Consider the following 22994-nt stretch of genomic DNA (forward strand, 5'->3'; position numbering starts at 1 on the left):
ATTCGCGCTGCACATAATGTCCATATACTATGTAAATGTCATGAAAGTTCACGTAAGCTTTATGTGAATGTTTTTTCTTAATTTTATTTATGCATTCAGATGAATCATTAACATGCTCTTGAATGGCGGCCAAATTGTTTTACTTGGTGGGCTCAGTCAAAAAAAACTAAATTTTCAACAGCGGGGCATGTAGCAAGAAAATAAAAGTTTGCACTGACGCATTGTCACCAAACGGTACTCGTGTTGTAAAGTTTCAGCAAAAGTTTAATTTGCATTGGAGTTAATCACACTAATTGAAACTTGAGCTTTTTAGCTGAAATATTACATTTCAAACAGTTTAGTTTTTACTTTAAAGATAACCTTTAAGCTATAGTGTAACCATCTAGTTCACAAAGTCGCTTAAATTTGACAGGATCACGTGAGAAGAGAGGTAGCTTGGTGTGGAAAGAAGATGCATGTGCATTCCGGTAGCTAGGCCCAAAGTTTGTATAGTCACATTGCAAACTATCACGGTATGCTCTTTGTTTAAAGCTAAACAGTATTTGAGGTTAAGCAAATATATTCGTTTTCCAGGCCAGAATTTCTGATTTTTGTTATCTGTTAGCAATGCAGCATGTGTGCTTTCACAGACGCGTTTAGTACCTGCTTACAGATACAAAAATGAGAAGTACCCATAAAGGGTATTACATTTATTAAAAAAAAAAAATGTAGACATCAGGTTAATTTTGTGTATGACAAAACTAGAATTGACGGACTAAGACACACCAATACATTGGGTAACAATTCTGCATTATACAAGGCTAGCTCATCCCTTCTTACTAAATAAATGTGCCTGTGTGCTCTTTATAAAACCTTTAATGAACATACATTGGAACCTTCCGGGTTCTGCCTGAAGAATCCCGGAAGTAGAGCTGCTTCTCTGGGTTAACACTCTCCCAAGTATGATAGTGTAGTGTAGGAGTATAAATCACAACTCAATTTATTAAATAAACCCAGTGACAAAAGAATTAGACTACTCCAAATGAGAGCCCTCCTGGTGGTTTATTAAAGTGTAGCAGGTAATACACGTGTTTACTTTCATTGCCCCAGGCCAATGTAATAGCTCGGTTCTCCACTAGTTAATGGTTCAGACGCTCCTGGGAATTACCAGGCTGAAGGAGGCATTAAATGTGCTGTTCCACCTGCCAGATGTAAACACTTTTAAAAAAAATAAAAAAAAATAAATAAATACAAAAACATTAGAAACTATTTGATGCTGCTGAATGTCGGCTAAAGGCAAAAATAAAGGGCCCTCCCTGTGTAATGCCCCGGGCCCAAAGCTTTTTAATCTGGCTTTGGTATCATACCATTAAGTATCTGTATAGCCAGATCAACACTCATGGACAGCTGTTTGATTTTATTCAACAACTATACATACATGGTATACTGGCGCAGAACACAAAATTCAGCAACATACAGCGATGGAATTTGTATACTGTCAAAAACCAACAATATACTTAAACCAGAAAGTCATGGAAAACAGAGATGCGTCAGTAATCACACATTTACCACTTCCAGGTGTGCTGAAATAGTGACGTAACTTCCACCTGAGGAGGGGGAAATCGAGAGAGTGAGGACTAGGGATTATTCCTCCCTTGCGACAATCATGGTATAGTCTCTGAGCAAGGATAAGCCAGGGACACACCATGACCTGTTCCCTTACCAAGATCAGGCAGTCTCTGGCAAAGCCACCCTTGACATATTAGGCACCCCGCTTTTCCTATGGTACCCCCTGTGAGAGTTCCAGGAAAGAATCCATACAAAACCGAATGGTGTAGAGTCTGAGTTTGTTTCCAGGGTTCTCAGCAAAGCCTGTGCGTGAGCAGGGATGTCCAACTGTGTGTGTGTGTGTGAGCAGGGATGTCCAATTGTGTGTGTGTGTGTGAGCAGGGATGTCCAATTGTGTGTGTGTGTGTGTGTGTGTGTGTGAGCAGGGATGTCCAACTCTGTGTGTGCACACGAGCAGGGATGTCCAATTGTGTGTGTGTGTGAGCAGGGATGTCCAATTGTGTGTGTGTGTGTGTGTGTGTGTGAGAAGGGATGTCCAACTGTGTGTGTGCACACGAGCAGGGATGTCCAATTGTGTGTGTGCGTGTGTGTGTGAGCAGGGATGTCCAACTGTGTGTGTGCACACAAGCAGGGATGTCCAATTGTGTGTGTGTGTGTGTGTGTGTGTGTGTGTCCATCCAGGGCTCTGTGGTTTCTAGTTATGCCCCCGACGCAGCATATTTGTAATACAATATTTGTTTACACTGCCATAAATGCAACTATATCCTATAGCTTGGATAAACAGCAGCAGCAGAAAAAACAAACAAACAAAAAAAAAAACCCAGGTATGCAAGATCCTTTGTACGAGTGGCCAAAGTACAATCTGCCTGCACAAACATTAAACATAACTACAAAAGTTCTGTGAAAGTAGTGGAAATAAAAACAGAACAACCCACTTTTCTGGAGCCATTTCCAATTAACAAAGTTATTTGTTGCCAATATTAGAAGCCAGTTAACATATATTATAATTGGACCTGGACCAGTACAAGGCTTTTGTATCCTGTATGGAAGAGGCTGTGAATGTACCGTTGGTGACAAGTCCTTTCCAATAAAAATTAAAAAGGCACTGGTAAATAGAACATAATATTTCAACAAATTAAAGAAACCAGACGTTCACGTACCAGTCAAATTGTCGACCTCGTAGTAACAGAATATATTAACTAGCTTGCATTATATTGTAGTTCTAAAGGTGCGATTACATAATGGCAGAGTAACTTGAAATTCAGCATGGTTAACAAGCCTATACAGGAGTCGTAGCCATAACAAGGTTAATTAAATCTATCAACTTCTGCGTTGTGTCACGATGTATGACTGGATTCTCCTGTAGACACCTAGTGTGCTTGCTTTAAAACAAATCCACCCATATGATGCATTCACCGATTACAGAACACACAAAGTTTCGACTTTGCACAGCAACTTAGAATGCTATTGTTTATTGAATGTATTATTGTTTATTGAATGTGTATTAATATAAAACAAGCACATCAGCAACTGTTACAGGATCTTAAGTACAGTTGGTGATCCAAAAGCTACTTTAAGCAACTTCTTATGTTGCACAGCATTTGGGTAAAGGACACAATTTGCATGTGTTTGCGTTGTTAGGCATTATTAGAATCTAAAACTTTACATTTGTGTGCTTTATCCTTCATACATATTAAACATATTTTATGTAAGCATTCCTGCACCTCAGGCACCTTTCCAGAGTGTCTGTTTTAGTGGTAAGAGTCTGCTGTGTTTGTTTCTCAGTACACTTTCATCCCAATTAGAGTGTCAGGTAAAGACAGTATGGCAGAAAAAAAATTATTTCACATTTAGAATTGTTACAATATTTTCTCACAAAAGGGTGGTATGGAAGTACCGGTATTTTGCTTACCTTCTGCTCCAAGGGACAAGTCATCTTCAAAACTGCCACCATTCTTTAGGATCATTCCTAGGAAGAAAATCATGTAAAATAAAATATAGAAGAGAAAAAGAATAGCTAGAAGTGCTACATATTTTTGCTGATTAAGATCAAATGCCTGCAGAATTATGAAAAACAGCAGACAGAGTTTAGACTCTACAGAAGAATAATGAGGGGGGGGTGGTTTGTGTGTCACGGAGTTTCACTTCCGTCTTCTAAAGAGTAAGTTAAATAAGGCAAAGGAAAAAAATCCTTTGCATTTCTCATTCCCTCTACATTCTCGTTTTGAACTAAAGTCCTCTGAGAACAGAGGTAAAAGGTGTGGCAGGTTCACGGAGTATATAATGCACACTCTGCTTGCAACAGATCTCGTCTATTACTCTACCTCTATTCTACTCCAACTACAGCAATTAAAAGATCAAAAAACACACAGAAACCAGACTGCTTTATCCTATAACCCGAGGGCTTCCGGCTCACAAAAACAATTAAAACACTTAAGTATTTCTAGCACATGACTGGGACAAAGTGTGCAGCACCCAGAAAATTCAGATTTCCTGGTAGCATTTGGGATGAAAAGCTAGGTACAGGGAAACTGGAAAAAAAAACTAAAAAACAAACAAACAAACCAAAACCTTGAACTTGAGTTATATTAGAATATTTGCCAAGGACCTCAACACATTTTTATATTCATTTTGCACACACACACACACACACACCTAGAGGAACGTGGACATGGGAATATTTTAATGCAGGGTATTGAGCAAAAGTACAAGATAGAAGCATACTTCAAAACTGAGAGACAAGAGGTCATAGTCTGAACTGGGGGGGGGGTCAAAGGCTCAGATGTTTTACTTTACTGAAGAAATGTGGCAGATAAATGGAGCCACCCCTAAGGAGAAGTTGTAGATATTAATACATTGAAACAGAGGTGGCATAATTAATAGCAAGTATTGCCATGTACAACATGTTAACGTGGATGTCCCCAGTTAAGTCCACAACTATATTTTTATAAAAATAAAAAAATAAAAATACCCACTACATACAAATAGATCCTTACCCTTTAAGAAGGCAGCAGGAGTGTTTTGCTCATCTAAAGAAGCTCCCAACGGTGTTCTGAAACCACAAGATTGCATAATTATTTTGTCTGATATTCTCTAGAAAACATATGCTTCACATCCTTCCTTTATGACACAAAGTAAGTATATGATAAGGAGGGTGAGGAACTGTCCCTCTTCATACACAAGGGTTCACAGAAAAATAACTTTGTAATTGCAGGATTAATCTTGCACATCATGAAGACTATGCAATGATTATGGCCATCTCTGCTAAGATTCATAGCTCTACAGTATATCTGCTGGATTTGGAGCCATAGACAGAGGCCAGTGGAAACACACTTGCCTGTAAACATATGACAATAGCTCAGTGAGTGGAAAAAAATAAAAATAAATCGATTGATGGGTGAGGAACATTAACCCTGGAATAGCCACACACCTACAGGAGAGGATTTATTTATTTTTTAATACAAAAAAAATTGTGCTGTTTGTTCAAATTAAAAAAAACAAACAATGTACCTGAAAGTCTGTGGTTGCCATTTCCAAAGGTATTGAGTGAGTGCTTATTATTATTATTATTTTATACAGCACCATCATAGTTTGCTGAACTATACAATAGGTAAACAAGACATATGTATATAATATGTATATGATTTCAGGAACAAAAGATGAGCCCTGTTCAAATGAGTTTATAATCTTGTCTAGAGACTTGCTAAATGGTATTCTGTAAAACTAAATTTGGTAAATTATGCTGGAATACATGCAGCGACATGTCAACGTCACATCCGTGCACTTCTGCTTTCAATGTTTGTTAACATTTTATTCCTCATACAACCACAAGGGACATCCTTAAGAACCAAGCCAATCTTTATGATATAGATATATGAATATATGAATATTATGTCTGTGGTACCTTATCCGGCTTCCTATCCTAGTAAAATTTTGAAGTCAATTGGAAACAGCATACATACTTTGTACAAGTGTACATTAATGGTAGGCTTGTCCACATATAAAAATAATTACTTTCACATCTATTAAGACTACCATCATATACTCATGCTCTCTTTATAAAGTTACTGTCATTTTGGAGATTTGTAGTTCACATAATGCAAGCAGAGATCTGTCATTGCATGTGAAACAAGCATAAAATGTCCTGTCCTGAAGCCCTCTGGCCTCTCATCACCAGAGCTGGGAACATACTGGGCTTCATCTCGAGTCACAGGGCAAAAGATTGCTTGCCCTGCTCTCATCGGATTGAGAGTGGCATTTGGTCACATTAAGGTTGCGACTGCTCCTTGCCCAGAATCTGACCACTCGTCTGCTTACTGCAAACTTCCTACAACTTTAAAATCTAACTGGGGCTAGCCTACCGCCATTCATGTCTAACCTCACCACCTTGTTGTAGCCACACAACCTACCTGCATTCTTTACAGAGCAGAAGGGGAGCTCAGGGGAGTGAAGCCCACAGAAATTCCCAGGCATGATAATCACCCATCCTTACAATGAGTGCTTGCATCAACAATTAGCAGTTTAACAGAATAGGGACATAGAATTTAGTAAATTTGAATAATTATGCAAGTTGCAAGAACAAGTTTAAAAAAAGTGACAGGTAGATTTTAAATACAAAATAAAGAACTAAATGTATTTCTACTTGTATGGCGACATCTGTTTAACGGCCTTCATGAAACCTTTAAGATGAGATAATTTCAGATCACAAGAGTTGCTTATTCTCATTCAATCTCAACAGCATCAGTCTTTATCAGCACAAAGACTCACATCATAAGATGCTATGCTGCAGTGCTGTCAGTCCTTGTTAAAGTTGGAGCCACGCAAGTATTATTTTACAAGGATTGTAGCTTTTAAATGTATGAGTTTTAGTACCAAGTACCAACAACAGCTGAAAGAGTAGTCAGGAAGTCACACTTCTTTTTTCATAAGTTTATCCAATTGTTTTAATAGAACATGCATACAGGGGCAAGAAAAAATAAATTAACTCTTTGGAATTACCTGGTTTTCTGCATTACTTCTTCATAAAACGTGATCTGATCTACATCTAAATCACAAGCCTAGACAAACACAATGTGCTTAAACTAATAAGACAATGATAATCTTTATTCAACACACCCATTAAACATTATGGTGGGAAAAGTAAGTGATGCCTTGGATTTAATAACTGGTCGAACCTCCTTTGGCAGCAATGACCTTAAACAAGCGCTTCAATATCTACAGTTCAGACCTGCACAATGAATTTTAGACCATTCCTCCTTACAGAACTGCTTAAGCTTAGCCATATTTTCTTTTAGGATGTCCAGATCTCTTGAGGTCATTACACAGCATCTCTATTAGCTTAAGGTCTGAGCCATTCCAAAAGGATTTTTGAAAAGTAGATTTACTTTGATGTTTAGGGTCATTGTCCTGCTGTATTACAGCAGGCAGATAGCCATTCTGACATTATCCTGTAGGATACCTTGATAAACTTTGGAATTCATGGCCCCCTCAATGATGACAAGTTATGCAGGCCCTGAGGGAACAAAGCAGCCCTAAATCATGATGCTCCCTCCACCATTGGGATGATGTCTTCAGGTGGGTATGTATAACCATATATAGTGCTGCATGTATAGATGCACCGAAATGGAAATTCTGGACCGAAACCGAATATGATCCCCCCCCCCACCTTTAAAAAAACCCAAACAAAAAAAACAAACAGACCAACCACACCAAAATTGGATAAAAAAAAATGCGAGATATATATATATATATATATATAATTGCTAACAGCAATCACACTCCTATCATGCCCAGGCAGCCAGTAGATGCTAGAACCTGAGCATGATAGGAGTGTGATTACAGCCCCCCAGGGGAAGAAGGAATGGAGCAGAGTCATGATGTGCATTCACATGACTCTGCTGGGTTCCTGTTTATCCTGGCCAGTACAAGAGATGCTGCTCACACAGAGCAACGCACAGGTAAGCAGCCTGGCCCCTGCGGACGATTATTTTCGGCCGTTTTTTGGGTTTTTTTTTAATTATTATTTCTGCATTTTGCCGATAATGCCCTTTTCGGCCAATATATTTGAGCCACCGATATATCGGTGCATCCCTAGCTGCATGTTCTTCCAACCTTTGTTTTATCAGTCGACAAAGCATTTTCCCAGTAGCGTTGAGGAGTGTCAAGGTGCTTTGGCAAACTTCAGCTGCCAAGGGGTTCACATACTTTTTCCAATCCACACTGTGAATGGTGCATTCATTATGGACAAGAATACAATAACGTGTGTGTTCAATATTGAAACTTAGATGAAGATCAAATCATGTTCTAAGACAATTTTATACATAAATGCTAGTAATTCCAAAGAGTCCACTTTTTCTTGCCATTGTAGGCATTTTGTACAAAACAAGCGAGCTCCTGAGAAATTATTTTCTGATTTTCTGCATCCTTGGATGGACCTACTTAGGATTGCACCCGACTAAACTTTCTATCTTAAAGGGACATTGCTTACAAATACTGTAGAGCATATAAGGTGATCTCTACACCGGCAACAGAATCATGAACCCAAGGTACTCCTGGTTAAACATTGTTTTGCATTTGACTCTATATTATATCAACATATATAAAATAAACTACTGCGATGGAAAATTCAGCTGCATGTAGAGGCCCCTGTTAATGTCAAATACAGAGAAATATATCCAAACATAGGCTTTGTTTCTCAACTTCTTTTGTGATATGTCTACACTTTAAGTTAATAGTCTAAAGCCTGTTTGGGTGACAGCATCCCACAATGACTCCAGCTGATACAATCGGCAGAAGATTAGTTACTCTGCAGCCCTAGCAATTACTAAAAAACACACAAGATACACTACATGTGCACATTACATACCTGTGTGCTAAATATGGGTTAAACGGCAGAATACCTGTTAGGGTATTAAAAAATATGTTGCACTTCAGCACACGGGCTAAATTTATAGACAGATCAGGACTGTACAGAAATCAATAGTACAGGCGGTGACAAAAAAAGAGCAACATACACTCTGTGTGATTAACCACATCAAAATAGAAATGCTATGTTATACACATATAGTTCTATTTGCATACAGGATCTACAAGGGTGCATGGCCCCCTATTGGTAAATACTTAACACTAACTCCCAATTTTCACAGAAATATATTCCCTAGAATAGTTGCCTAAAAGACACGGCAGAGCTGAAGGATCTTAATTTCTCCCTACCACCCTGTAAGTGAAGAAATAATTTACTACAATTACATAATATATGAATGCTAGAAACCGTCTTTCAAGAGTATACTAACTAAACATGCACAATTGTTCCTTTAAGGGAAGAGCCCCCCCTTAAAGGAACAGGGCTGGTGTTACAATTTGAATGCTACCCCAACCTCCTTGAAGACAGAGACGCCGTGCGAGGAAGGACCGTGAATGAGCACATGGTCAGTATATACCTTGTATGCTGTCCGCTAGGAGGCTGGTATTAGTTGCGACACCTAGCACATATATTTAGGTCATCAATGAAGCAACACAAATGGGAGCAGCTGAGAAATATTTATTTTTGACCTTCCTTTGCATTAAATACTGGCATCCCTCGCCAATCTGCCACACTGCAGGTGTATTTTGTGCAAAACACTCCGGAGAACCATTTGGTCCCACAGTGATGGCATATTAGTCTATTCAGCAGGTTAACCTACAGCTTGTACTTCACTGATAGGAACAGGCAGGGACGTGCTAACACAAGGGGCAACTGTCGGTCCACGTTTTTTCAATATAGGGCCTGTCCAAATTGGCCAGCCTACCCATGGAGGTAGTTCGATAGGATCTGGTAACACGACGCTGTGGTAATAATATCGCAGGTGCTCAAACATTATGCAAGCAGCTATTAAGGCAAGTATGGGTGGGTGATTGTTGTGTGTAATTGTGTGTGTGCGTTAGAGTGAGTGTATGTTAGTTACGAGGGAGGATGGCACTCTGCTTGCCCCTTCCTCAAGTCCAGGAGTTGCCAATCTAAGGGGAATGACAGTTATGCAAGTTGCCAGCTATTGCCACTGAAAATAGTTCCTTTTCTCTAAACCAAATGAACTCCCCAATAATTTTGTGGAGAAACAAGCAGCACAATTAATATGAAGTTAAAAGCTGCAGTGACATTCAGTGACAGAGGACAATTAATTTGGATTTCAATTGATGTAACTAAGGAGGACTTACAACATTTTAGCTGGACTTGTAGAACAAGAGCCAAGAACAAAGCACCACTACCGGTCAGCTCAAGTTTTCACTAGTTTAAACAGACCGGTATTGCCTGGATTGTTTGTGTCTACACTATGGACGTTTGTCAAGAAAGAGGCTATTGTTGAGTATGTAAGAAAACAGAAGGTAAGTCATCAGCATAGCTGCAAAACCTCAACTGCAGAATCAGGTTTTTTTTTTTTGTTGTTTTTTTTTTTTAAATTAGTTCTAGCACGGTCATGAAATTTGCATGGTTATACAAAGGAAAGTAAATACAAACATGTAACAGTCCTTGTTTTTTTAAACCCACATCAATACTAAGCTAAAATGCTGCAATTCAGATTCACCCAATGCTTAATAAATATTTTATGTAATTATCCCTTTAAAAATTATTACTAATGAACAAGCAAAGTAGTATTTACTTCAAGACCAGTATGTTAATCCAAGTATTTTTTCTCACTGTTTAAAGTGCCACTTTAGCATTAAACACCCCCAAAGGTATGATTAAACAGCTTAGAAGTTACCTGCTTGCAGACATAGATCCAGTCGCTGACTGCAGTAAGCGAGTCAGACAGCAAAAGAGGGCTATCTTAAATCTACAGAATGATGCTACATAGAACAGTCCCTAAGGCCAAGTATGGTGTAAATATTTTATCTGCACCATCATAATTGGCATGATTAAAATGAACCGGACTACTGTTTAATCCATGGTTAACACATTCTATTTATTTATTTTAAATAAAAAAATTTTAAAAAAAAAAGCAATTCTACAGCCAATTTTTTTTTTTTTTTTTTTTTTATATTTAGTGTGTGCGCGCACGTGTGTGTACTTTATCAACTTTTATACTCAGGCAGTTCAGTATTTAGTTAAGAACCGTGTAATTTGCAATGTAGTTTTTCCTCAGAGGTTTTAATAAAAACACCTTTTTCTAGAAGATAAAATAAAAACGTATTCACGAAGGCTGTACCCCTCTTGCCAAATCCTACATTTCACAATTCAGTGACTAAAACACATGAAATTGTGTTTACAGATTAAAATAAGCAAAATAGGTTTTCTAGTGTCCAATGTGTATTAGAAGCTATAAGTGTCAGCCCTTGGTTTTCTACCACTGTAGGCAACTAACATTTTGTCAGCCCAATCTCAGCATGGTAACGAAAGGGCCGGTTTCGCCACAGAGCTCCAAAGCAAATACACTAAATGCAACCGAAACAGACTGAAGCTTTAGGCTGCATAAATTATTATACCTACAAAAACCTTGAAGCTCTGATCGTTGGCAAGTACAGCTGAGCTGAGATTGGTTTAAGCCTAACTTGTGGCCTGAAACCTACCCAGCTCAAACCCCTTCTCCTCTCATTAGGCGTCTGCGAGCATCATCCTGTTCCGGTCTGTCCAAGGTGACAAACGCACAGCTCAACAAGCCAAGTGTCGGTGTCCAGCTCAGCTTCTCCTGTGCAACAGTCGGCTTTCCCTGTCAGTTACGTCGACCCCCGCCTTCCCAAACCCTTACATTTATCATTTAGGCATAACATTATGGGTCTACGTCAGTGTGAAGTGTATTGCTTACTTATCTGTATATCTGTATAAGTAAGCAATACACTTCACACTGACGTAGACCCATAATGTTATGCCTAAATGATAAATGTAAGGGTTTGGGAAGGCGGGGGTCGACGTAACTGACAGGGAAAGCCGACTGTTGCACAGGAGAAGCTGAGCTGGACACCGACACTTGGCTTGTTGAGCTGTGCGTTTGTCACCTTGGGCAGTCATTAGTGCTGCAGAACCACAGAGCTTGTAAATAAGTAGCATCTTTTGATGCCAGGAAGACTGAGGCCAAAGTTAACTATGCATGTTTTGTCCCATGGCCACTGAACTCTACTTTGCTGATGTAAAGTAATATCTAACAAATGTACAAGTTATATGTAGCCCAAATAATGATATTGAGGGGCTAAATACATGGGTAACAAATATAAATGGAATGTAACGGCTACTCAATTTCATTATAAAGAGTAAGTATAACAGAGTTACTACAATGCTTTTAATAGGCATAATCCACATCTGCTACGGCAGAAAGATATTGGATATATTATTTATTTTTATCAGATATTGCAATAAAGTCTACCATTTTCACACTACATGTAAACACATAAATCAGCCTTACTTGCAGTCTTTCAGCCATATTGCAATCTTTTCATTTGGGATATTTCCTGTAAGAAAGAAAACTTTGCATTAGTCATTGGTGTACCAAAATATCAGACAGTGCCCCACGATCAGAAAAAAAGAAGTAGACTACACAACAATGCTCTTTGTGTTTAACCGATAACGAAACAGGGCCATTAAGTCGAATGAGACAATGTGCGATAACTAATTATGGCATGTGCTGTACCGGTTCCCTTATTTAAGAGACTTTACCAAACATCAGATTTCACTTCACATGCATGAGCACCTATGGAAGATATGCTAAACTCAATATGCAATAAGAAAAAGTACATAGAATGGAAAACCCCTGAAAGGAACCTGTTCAGGGTAACTCATATTGACTCTTAACAGATCAGCAAGCCTCAACTGCCAGACCTCAAGGGACACATCTAAATATAGCCAATAACAGACTTATTCTTTGGGTTGTTCTAGTGCACTAGAGTTTAGATGATTTGTGAATACAATTTTCTTGTGCAAAAAATAAAATAGTAAGTACTTTGTAAAGGAACCAATGTGTTCCAGATAAAAAATGTGGCTACCAGGAAGGTAATTTTTTATTCTGTTTTAGCATTAACCTGAGTGCCACCTAATAAATACACTACAGAAACTGCCAACTTATATAAAACATACTAAAGCCTTAAATCATTGAAATGCAGTCAATATAAAAACAAATTTATATTTCCAGCGACTGTTAACAAGACTCAAAACATTGCATTAGTAGATATTACCAGCTGTAGTAGTACTAGTCTCTATTTGGGCCATTTAGGAGAATCATCTTGAAGTCTCAACCAAACTGTTTGTATTTGCAAAATGCATGCAGTTAAAAAAAATAAAAAGATATAAATAAAAAAAATCAAAATAATAAATAAAAAAGGAGCAACTTTTTCTGGTTCAGTCATAAAACTGAATCCCATAGTCCAATTTGAGCTCTTCTGTTGTGCAGGAATACAGATTTTTCTAATAGGAATCTGAAAACTGTGCTGCCACAAGCAAAAGTTTAACAAATCTTGTTGAGCTTAAATTAGATAACAATAAAGTCTAACCTGTAACAACTTCAGGCTCACACATTTACATTACTTAGTAGAAAGAGTGCTATTTTTGCATATCAGCTAGCGATACTTCCTCGGGAAGTATTTCAGGCCTACTAAACTCATATACAATCCCTTTGTATGCACACATATACTTTAGCAAGGATGAGCTTGCAGACGTATTGGCTCTCTGTACATAGCACCAATCTTAATGATAATGTATTTAAGTAAGAAAAAATGTGGCCAAAATGAACAAGGTTTCAACATAATAAAAATAAAAAATAAAAGTATAGAGTTGTACCGTGTTAGCCATAGAAAGGGCACATTTGGTAAAGATGGCAATTTTATTGGCTAACTGAAGTATAAAAGCCTTGAAAGCCTGTGATCCATTATACTTCAGTTACAAGTTTGATTGATAGCTAATCTTTCGTTCAACATACGCAAATCCTAGTTCCTATTAAGTCCAAGCCAAAGGACTTGATAAACAGGAACAGCTAGAAAGATCTGCCTTAATGTTTAAAGGACATCAAGACCGAATGTAATTGTACCACTATCCACCGTTTCCATGCTTTAGGGAGTGTAACAAAGTGCAATGACGCACTCAAGTTACCTTCTATGACATCTTAAGAGAGGTACCATATTCAAAGTAGTTGGAACATAGGTGAATACAGTAGTGGTGTGTGGGTTAATAAGTGACAAAAGTTGTTGGTTAAAGGCCGACTATCCAAAGAGAGGAGAAATTATCCTCACAGCCAAGAGATACACAGGATACCAAATGTTTATATTTGAAATTCAAAACGTTAATGTGAATACATATTGAAATGCACAAGTCACGGAGATAGATTTATGGGGGGGGGGGTCACTAGAATATTAATAGAAGAAAACTGCTTAATTACAGCACATTTCACAAAGGGGTAATGCCAGTGGGAACAAATCAGTAAACAGCCCCCTTTTATATATGCTAGATTTCACACATTTTCTGTAGCACGTTTTGACATGCCTAAATCAGTTAATGCACGGGACGGCATAGTTTGCCTAATGCAAGCTTTTGCTTTCTTTTCTTTTTTTTTTAAGCTATACTATGGTACGTTTCAACTACAATATTGCATTCTAGTCCCAAAATGTAACTATACCCTCACAATATTCTGTTATACATGGAAATAGTTCATATTAATTATCATGTATGATGGTAACATTAAGAGGCTCATCAATAACCGCAAACCAGCTGGTAGAGACCCACCATGCCATATGGCGAAGGTAAAGGTGCGTTCTACCGGAGAAGTAACGCAGGTTTTTGTTTTAAGATAAGAATTAAACATACCAGCTATGCCCGTACCATGGCAAAGCTCAATAGCTTATGAACAGATAGATGGACATTCATAGCTAATCATTTAAAGCTTACAGCAAAAAAAATAAAGACAAAAAGGGAGGAGCTGGGATACGTTTTAAAAACTAGAACACACACAGGTATCCTCAAAGAAGGTATCTGGTACTTAATGTTTCCCTTCTTTGGTGATGATCCATCTGTTTAGGATGGTACAAATAAGTTGAAATTATCATTTTATTTAAAAAAGAAAAGGATTGCCTACACACACATACATGTATTTGACACATTATCTTTCACATTAAACACATATATATTACATTCACACTGAAAGACCAGGCAGAGTTTTACAGATACTATTATTGCAGAAAGGAAAGGGACAGCACAGAACAGCAGCAGCACTCAAAGACAGCAGCTTCACCCATCGCTACCTGTCACGTGGGATTACCAAGTCACACACACTTCTGTATACCCTGTAAAAGTCTAAGGGGTCGTTGATTAAAAACTTTAAGAACAATGAAGGGAGTCCAACTCCAGACCATCTCCCACAGTAACAAAGAGAACCGTAAGGACGACGCTCCAGCTTTCCAGGCTAATGCCTCCGCTGTATTAAAGTTGTTACGGGATCGCAGGCGTTGCCTCCCTAAGGCATTTGTAGAAGTAAGCGGAGAAAGGCTGACCTGATCCCTCCAGCTGGAGCTTCCCTCGTTCAGCCTGAGAAATCTGGCTGGCTTCCGCCGAGACATCCTCTGCCTCCGATGCCTGCCAGGAATCCCTGCTCTTAGCCCAGGCCTTTCTCTTCTCCGTAGCCACGGCCCTGCTCTGATCTTCCTCGGTGACAACTTCATCCATGCCTGGAGCTGGCGCGAGTCAGTCAGTGACTATAAAGCAGCTAAAGATCCAACCTGCAGATAAAAGGCACAGGCACCGACCATTATTAAAGCCCCATCATCCCGCTTCCTCAACCTAACCACCGAAAGTAACAAAGCTCCAGAACGTTAGAACTTACATGTCAGTCACTCTGCGCTCTCTCTCCCCTCTCCAAGTTACTAATGTTTTGTAAGTGCCCCTCGGAAGCTTCCCCTTCACTGCCTTCCTTGCTGAATTCTTAATTTCACAGCTCCCGCCCGAGCGTCTTTCTGCTTTCCTCTTCAATTCGCCCCCGCCTTTCCACTGCAATTTTTTTTTTTTTTTTTTTTAAAACACTTGTTAAACTGCAGCAGCTTAAAACTTTTTTGACGTAGTCATGACGAAAGGAAATGAACGCGCAAGCGCCGTCTTATTGTTACTAAGGTTTTAGAAGGAACACCTGAAAGAGGTGGAGGAATAAGAGTTTTGCATCCTCCCCCTTTCCCGCCCGAGTGCCAAATTATCGTGTAAGGGGAGAGGGTTAAACAAAAAATTTATGACACAACAGGAATGCATGTTTTGGAGCTTTTTTTTATTATTATACAAGAATACAATAAGTGGTAAAATTTGTAACAAGCTATGTAAACACAAGGCCACAAAATGTGTAAATAATGGCTTTATTTAAATTAACACCAGTCAGTGCACTTAAAGTAGTTCTCATTTTTTATATTAATGCAAGTGTATGTATTATGATTATTATTTAATTTATTGACTTATATAGCCCTTTGATATTCCACAGTGCTTTACAAATTATTGGTGGAATCACCAATATTGGTAATTCCTTTGATTTACTAAATGGATGGAAGGCAAACAGCCTCATAAATGCAACAAGATGTTGTTAAGATATGTTGAGCAGGTGTCTACTTTAATTGGGACCCATATGCATGTACTGTGTTTTTGCCTGGTGTGCTGGATGGCTAGTCCGGGTCTGGATGGAGCACCAGTGATTTAAGAGAGGTTCTCATTATTTATTATTAATTGATTTATATATAAGCATCATATTCCACAACACTGTACAATGGGTAAACGGGACATAATAGCAGTGCATAGCAATTTAGAAGTCCGATGATAAGCATATAATAAAGGAGATAAAGGTAACATTTAGGAGCTATATAAGTAGGCTCAGAATGAGGGAGATAAGCAAATTCACTGCTAGGCTTAATGAGGCAAAATGCATTATTTATCCAAATAGAGAAATTACATTTTTCTTGAAAAGAAAGTAGTAACTCTCAGAAACAGAAACTAGCTAGTGAGTAAAGAAAAGGGTCCTTCTATTTCAATGATGAATGTGAAGCATAACCTTTATTAAAAACCAGAGTAGGTATGAGCCTGCTGGCTATGTAAGTATCCAATAAATGGGTTTGTATGGGTTTGTGATTTGCACTGACCTTCTATTTTTGTCAAAACTAGAATTGACAGACTAAGACAAACCCATACAAAGGGACAGCTCACAAGCTTACAATCTAACGATACTAAACCGAGTATCAGAGTGACCTAAAAAAAATAATGTATTCCTCCCACCAGATAATGGAGTGTCCCACTCCAAGCATACATCATGAAAAAATGAAAATATGCGAGTGCCCTCTGAATTTCCATGTTGGTCCAGATGATGTGCAGAGGTTAGGACTTTGCATTGATTTTTGTTTAAGGGGTTCATTGAAGTGATGTTGTTTTGTATTTTGGGACTATAGGTCCTGTTTTGTACATGCACTTTATTCTCTTTTTCCCATCTATTTAATTAACTAGTGAGCAAGCACCAATGACTTGACCTCTGGTTTTCTAGGGGTTAAAATCAGTAACTGGTCTGCAGACCTATACGAGTCATAGCAATCTGTAGATAGTAAGTTAATGAATAGTTAGCTATTTACTGTGCAAACTCTGACTCAATATGAACATGTTTTGTTTTAACTGGTAATGACGTATGGATTTTCATTTTAATTCCAGGTGGCAGGCACCTCCTTCATTGACATTGCTATTATTATATAGGTTTCCCAGCTGGAGATCAATAATATCACTTTTATGTTATTTAAATAAAAGCATGTTGATGTTTCAGAATTCCTCTCTCTCCTGTTACATGTATTATTTAAAGGGATACTATGGTGTCCTAGGCTGGTTCCTCACCAAATTAAGTATTGCTTTAATATGCATTTAACCAAGTAATTAAATAATTGACTTACCTGTAGGAAAACCTGCAGAGGAAACTGGAGCCAACAATGGAGTCAACCAGCAGTAAGTATATCACTTGGCACAACATCGCCGTTGACGTCTATGCTGAGAGTTGGGGTATAACTTCATAACCCTGTGCACTGGATTTTAAACATTTGCGACACAGAGCCAGATCAACCAGCCAATGGGCTACATTTCCCCCAGTTTTGCCTGGAACTACTGCCTTAGTTGACATGAGCCAGAATACGTCACTGTATTTGATGACTGTCCCTTTCATAAACAAGCCAGCTTGCCACACACTCAAAGGGAATACACACTATCATTCACGTCCAATAAAGTTCTTGTACTATGTTTCAGATCAATTACATATACAGTTTTGCTAAATGGTTATTCTCTCTTCAGTCTGAAAAACAGTACAGATCAACACAGCAAATTTTAGGGTGCTTTGCAAATGAAGCTAAATTATTTTAACTATAATGCTCTGTTTCAAACATCTCTTCTATTTGGGATTGTGTTCACTTGTACACTGGGCTTTTGTTTCCTTATTTCTCCCTTGATGGCATTATCTGGCATACAGCAGAATGATATCTACCAAAATATCCAAGGCCAGTAAATGTTTCATACTGGGCTGGCCCAAGACATAATGCCACTTGGGGTGAAATTTAACATGCCCCCCCCTGCCGACACCAGGGATCATTATCTACCCTTCCTCTCCCTCCCTATTATGTACCCTAACCCCCCCCTTTGTCTTAGGATCTGGTATACTGTCACAGGCTGCACATGTGTGTAATGTAGCTGCAGCCATTAGAAAAAGGTTGTAGCCGTATCACTGGCCACCAGAACATGACTGCTGGGGTATTCTTGGCTAGAGGGTCCAGCATTGTTACATTGTGGTAAAATGTTTTTAATTATAAACATTAATAATTCTTTATTCAGCAGTGTTAACATTATGAACTTAATCTTCACTGAATTTCCATGTTAATACTAAGCACGTTGCATAATGAAACACGAGATAAATGTCCTCTAACTACATTCCATACCCCTGCTTTCAATAAAATAGTTTATATTCAATTAATGTATAATGTATAATGTATTTTTTTCCTTTGAGATTGTTAAATAATTGCTAGACAAAATTGTCTACAGACCGCTATAACATGATAAGGCGTTAAGTAGGAGTAGACTGTAAAAAGATCTAAGAACCGTCTTTTGTATTTAATTGAATGTATTAAATGGTCGTTCAAATCATATTTAAAATGATCTACAGATTAGAGATTCATCAATGGTGAAAAAGACTACTATAATAAATCATCATATGTGGCTAAATATTAAATTCATCTGTGTAATGTTTTCATAAATGGAATTTCCTGCTACAACACATTATATTGTGTATGGCTGCTCCACTCTCCACTTTCTCTGGGCTTCTGTGGTCTCTACCTGTCTTGTAAGCCTCCATTTCAGCTTTTCCCTTGGAACGCTTGCTGTTTTAGTAGGAATAGCATCTAGACTTATAGTTGTTTCTCCTGCAGCTTTGCATTTTCCAGGTCTTCTATAGTAAGGGTTAATTTTACATTGCCACTCTCAGAGGGAAGCGTGACAGGACACCCTGTTTCCTCTTCACCTTTCTTAGACATGTCTGCAAGCTTTACGTTTTGCTGGCATTTCAAGATGTTTTTCTTGAGAAGCATCCAGTTTATTCTGCAAAGTTACATTTCTTCCTCTAATTTGAAAATTGTTAGGAATGATGTTCCATGTAAGTCCGATAGTTCCTTACCTCCTTTCCATTTCACTATTTTTTTGGGAAAAAAAAAAAATAGAGCAGCCTTAGTTTTTGCATAATATTTTAAGGCAGGTTGCATAAAAGCCATTTGTATATGTTCTGGCTCTGTTATCTACCAGAGAAACGCCATGACTTCTCATCATACTACCTTGTGATACTAGAATGGCTTACCCAGCCAGAAATACTGGCTAAAGAATTGCGTTTCAGCAGGAAAAGGCACCCAAAATATCACATAACTGACAACAATGGCAGACCTGAAACAAAATTAGGTATATATTTTTTTTATCAATACTAACCTAGATTACAGCACTGTATTTTATGGGGAAAACATTTTTTCATGGTAATTCGACTTTAAAATGCACTACTCAGGGGATACATCAAGATCTTCCGGAACGTCCAGGATCTTTTCTATACTTTATGAGGAATCAGCATTCACTTTTTCCGCCTGCACCTGGAATTCTCTGTTTATTCCAGATGCAAGTGCTGTCTGAAGATTTGTTTATGCTAATTCTTCATGAGAGCCTGCCATTTTAAACTTTGCAAACAAAAATTGAATATAATGTACACAATTGTACAAAGAAAAAAAAAATATAAATATTGCAGTTTACAAGAGAACAGCACTGAAAGTAGATAACCACATTCTTGACAGTGTTCCCTGAAAAATATATGAAGAAAGAATCACTGCATTTCTGTGTTTATCATACATTCTCATCTGTTTCTTAAGTTCTGACTAATTTATCCACTGCCAAAGTGTAAATATGAGAACATGACCTTTACATGTAGAGATTTTGTGTTATTTGTATCCCACAATATGCAGCTTTATACGTACAATTAAGTGGTTTTCTTTCAGCAGCTAGTAAAGAGTAAGGCTGTTAATAATTGGATAGCAACAATAGTATTAGATTAAAACATGGATGTTTTTTTTAATGATTTTTGGTTAGGGGCACAAAAAAGAATGAATCCAGTCTGCTGCTGGATAACTTTAATTTATTTTTTTACTTTTTGATGATTTTTTTTTTTTTTTTTTAACTTCACAAGGACTTCTTTGCACCTGAGGGACTCCCCTGCACCGGGGACCATCATTCACAGGAATCCAGTCTGCTGCTGGATACGTTTTTTTAAAATTATTTTTATTTCACTTAACTAAGGTTGCTGATTGGTCTCTGACCAATCTGCATCACTCACTACCCATGAGAATGTGATACTTCATTCATAAAAGAAGACTTGCGTGATTGCACAACAATTCCGGTGCATAGAGGGCCAACGGCGGTTTCTGAAGAATGCCTCGGTAGCAGTGTACACGAGTGAGCACACTGCTACTTTATTCATGACATCCCATGCCGTTTTTGAGCCACTTTTTCCATGACGCCATGGAACATCATGAAGTTTTTAACAGGTTAAGAACATACTGGTACAGAAAAACAAGAGAAATAGTAACTTAACGTGGTATTCACAAAAAGATGGATTTTAATGCAAATACATTTATTAATTCTTCTTAATGGCAAAAGAGAAGGGGAATTTTCAGTAGCTCCGGGAGTCTTTGAGGATTTTTCTTCATGAGGTAACATGGGGAATTTGGTTTATTTCCTTCTTTAAAATCAACAAACTGATGTATTGGAAAAGCCCGGCCTCAAGTTTCCATCTAATTATCTAGGTAACTATGTTGAAAATGCAGTATCTCTAGGCATACAGGTTATTTTACAAACATTAAAGATGGACTTGTTTTGTCTGCCGTTTTATGACTTCTTTTAAGTGTTTTTCTTTCTGTGCCTGGTAATCTAACAGCATTTTTGTAGTTTTCTTGTTGTTATTAGTCAGTTTAAGATTGACCTATGATTTGGTACTCCAGGGCGTGAACCCTAACACACAAAAGAAAAGATAATAGGATTGTAGCAGCACATGTTTAAAACTTAACTTTTATTGGATATTGGATAGTAGAAATGAATCAAAATGAAAAATAACTTATAGTTTAGAAACACCGATGAATGCTGTAGTGAGTGGCAGCATTATCCCTATGGATAAAATAATCCGGTACTGCCGTCTACTACACTACGAAACTATGCTAAGCCTTTTAAAGACAGCTCAACCTAAAATGCCTACTTGGCATTTTCCATCTAATTACCTAGGTAACTATGTTGAAAATGCATTGTCACTAGCCATACAAGTTATTTGGCAAACTTTAAAGATGGACCTGTAAACCTAAAAGGCCTACTTGACAAAAACACCCACAACACATACACTACCCAAGCAGGAAAGCACCAAACTCTGCAAATTACTAAATTATTAAGTACTACCTTGGAAAACCGCTAACGAGAAGCCCAACTAGAGATGCTGCTAATCATTCATATATGGCTCCCAATGTGAGTGCTGGCTATTGCTGATCAACTATTAAGTGTGCTGAGCTCCAGGGAGCGGTCACAGCCACAGCTGCCGGTGATCTTCGCCATCAGCAAGAATGATAAAGATGAAAAGGTTCGCTAGACGGTCTCCAGACCCTCTAGAGAACTCTGGCTCCACTTGCAGGTTGAATACAGGTACTGCATTCAACCATGCAAGTCAATGGAGCCCAGCTTTCTAATCACAGTGTGAAAAAAGAAATTAAAAATAAAATAAAATTAATAATAATTAGAAAAAAAATAGTAAAAAAACAGTAAAATGTAAAAATAATTTCCCTCTGAAGGGGAACCTTCAAGTTGAAAAAAGATGTTAAAAATGTTTTAAAAAAGGCAAAAAAAATTTAAAATATATATATAAAAAATATATTTTTGTGAGTAAGTCCTAAAATTAGCACATTAGCTTAAAACAATTCTCGCATGGAAAGAGTTAAAATACTGGCATATTAAATGCCCATGGGGTGTCTACTTTTAAAAAATTTATGATTTGATGGGGTAAATTGAATTGGCCGGATTCAACAATGTCCCAATTAACACGGGGGGCAAGGATGGCCACACATCTAATTTCCAATTAGAAAAATGCACACGTACCAAATGTGGCCTTTTAGTTCCCCCAAAAATGACAAACCCATGCATGTGGGGTATCACTGTACTCAGGAGATGTTGCTGAACACATATTGGGGTGTCGTGTGACAGCGGCATATACCAGGAGCTGTAAATTCATACATAAAGTAGGTGTGTGTGGGAAAAATACACACACAAAAATACTACTGCAAACTTTGAAAAAATGCTGGTGGTAAAATGTGTGCATGCAAAGAGTTAAAATACCAGCATTTAAAATACCCTATGGTGTCTAGTTTTCAAAAATATATGGTTTTGTTGGGCACACTGAAATGGCCTGGCTCAAAGATGTACCAAATAGGGCATGGGCAGTGGATCCCCAAATGCCAAAGTTCAACATTGAAAATGCGCATGCCCCAAATGTGGCCCTTTTGCCCCCAAACAGCCAGGCAAAATCATTCATGTGAGGTATCGCTGTACTCAGGATATGTTGCTAAACACATATTGGGGTGTTTTATGATAGTGACATATACCAGAACCTGTTTATGCATACCTAAAGTAAAATGTGTGTGAAAAAACAAATGCAAAAAAAATGACTACCATAAAGTTTGACAAAGGCTGATGGTAGAATTAGTGCTTGGAAAGGGTTAAAATACTAGCATTTGGAATACCCTGGGCTGTCTAGTTTTCAAAAATATATGACTTGATGGGGTAAATTGTATTGGCTGGCTTCAAAGATACCCGAAATGGCACATGGGGGGAAGAATTACCAGATTTGGAAAAAATGGCTTTGAAATAGCAAAACGCTACCTGTACTTTTTGCCCCATAATGTGTAGAAAAAAGCAAAAAAACATAAAAACAATGGGTATTTCTAAA

General features: G+C 38.0%; 1 protein-coding gene across 1 annotated transcript in view; it reads right to left on the minus strand.

The window, feature by feature from the left end:
- The window catches only part of LOC149287592 (protein ITPRID2-like), a 37993-nt gene extending 22866 nt beyond the window's left edge, over positions 1–15127 (minus strand). The window contains exons 1-4 of the mRNA XM_089492776.1: positions 14992–15127; positions 11922–11967; positions 4545–4600; positions 3461–3517 (exon numbers count right to left, since the gene is read on the minus strand). Coding sequence (XP_089348902.1) covers positions 3461–3515 — 55 coding nt within the window. The 5' untranslated portion in view covers positions 3516–3517; positions 4545–4600; positions 11922–11967; positions 14992–15127. The remainder of the gene's footprint in view (positions 1–3460; positions 3518–4544; positions 4601–11921; positions 11968–14991) is intronic.
- Positions 15128–22994: the final 7867 nt, after the last annotated feature.

Source organism: Sceloporus occidentalis, unplaced genomic scaffold (assembly GCF_023333645.1).
Source record: "Sceloporus occidentalis isolate IW3139 unplaced genomic scaffold, rSceOcc1.0.p SCAF_59, whole genome shotgun sequence".
In the NCBI taxonomy this organism is placed as follows: Eukaryota; Metazoa; Chordata; class Lepidosauria; order Squamata; family Phrynosomatidae; genus Sceloporus; species Sceloporus occidentalis.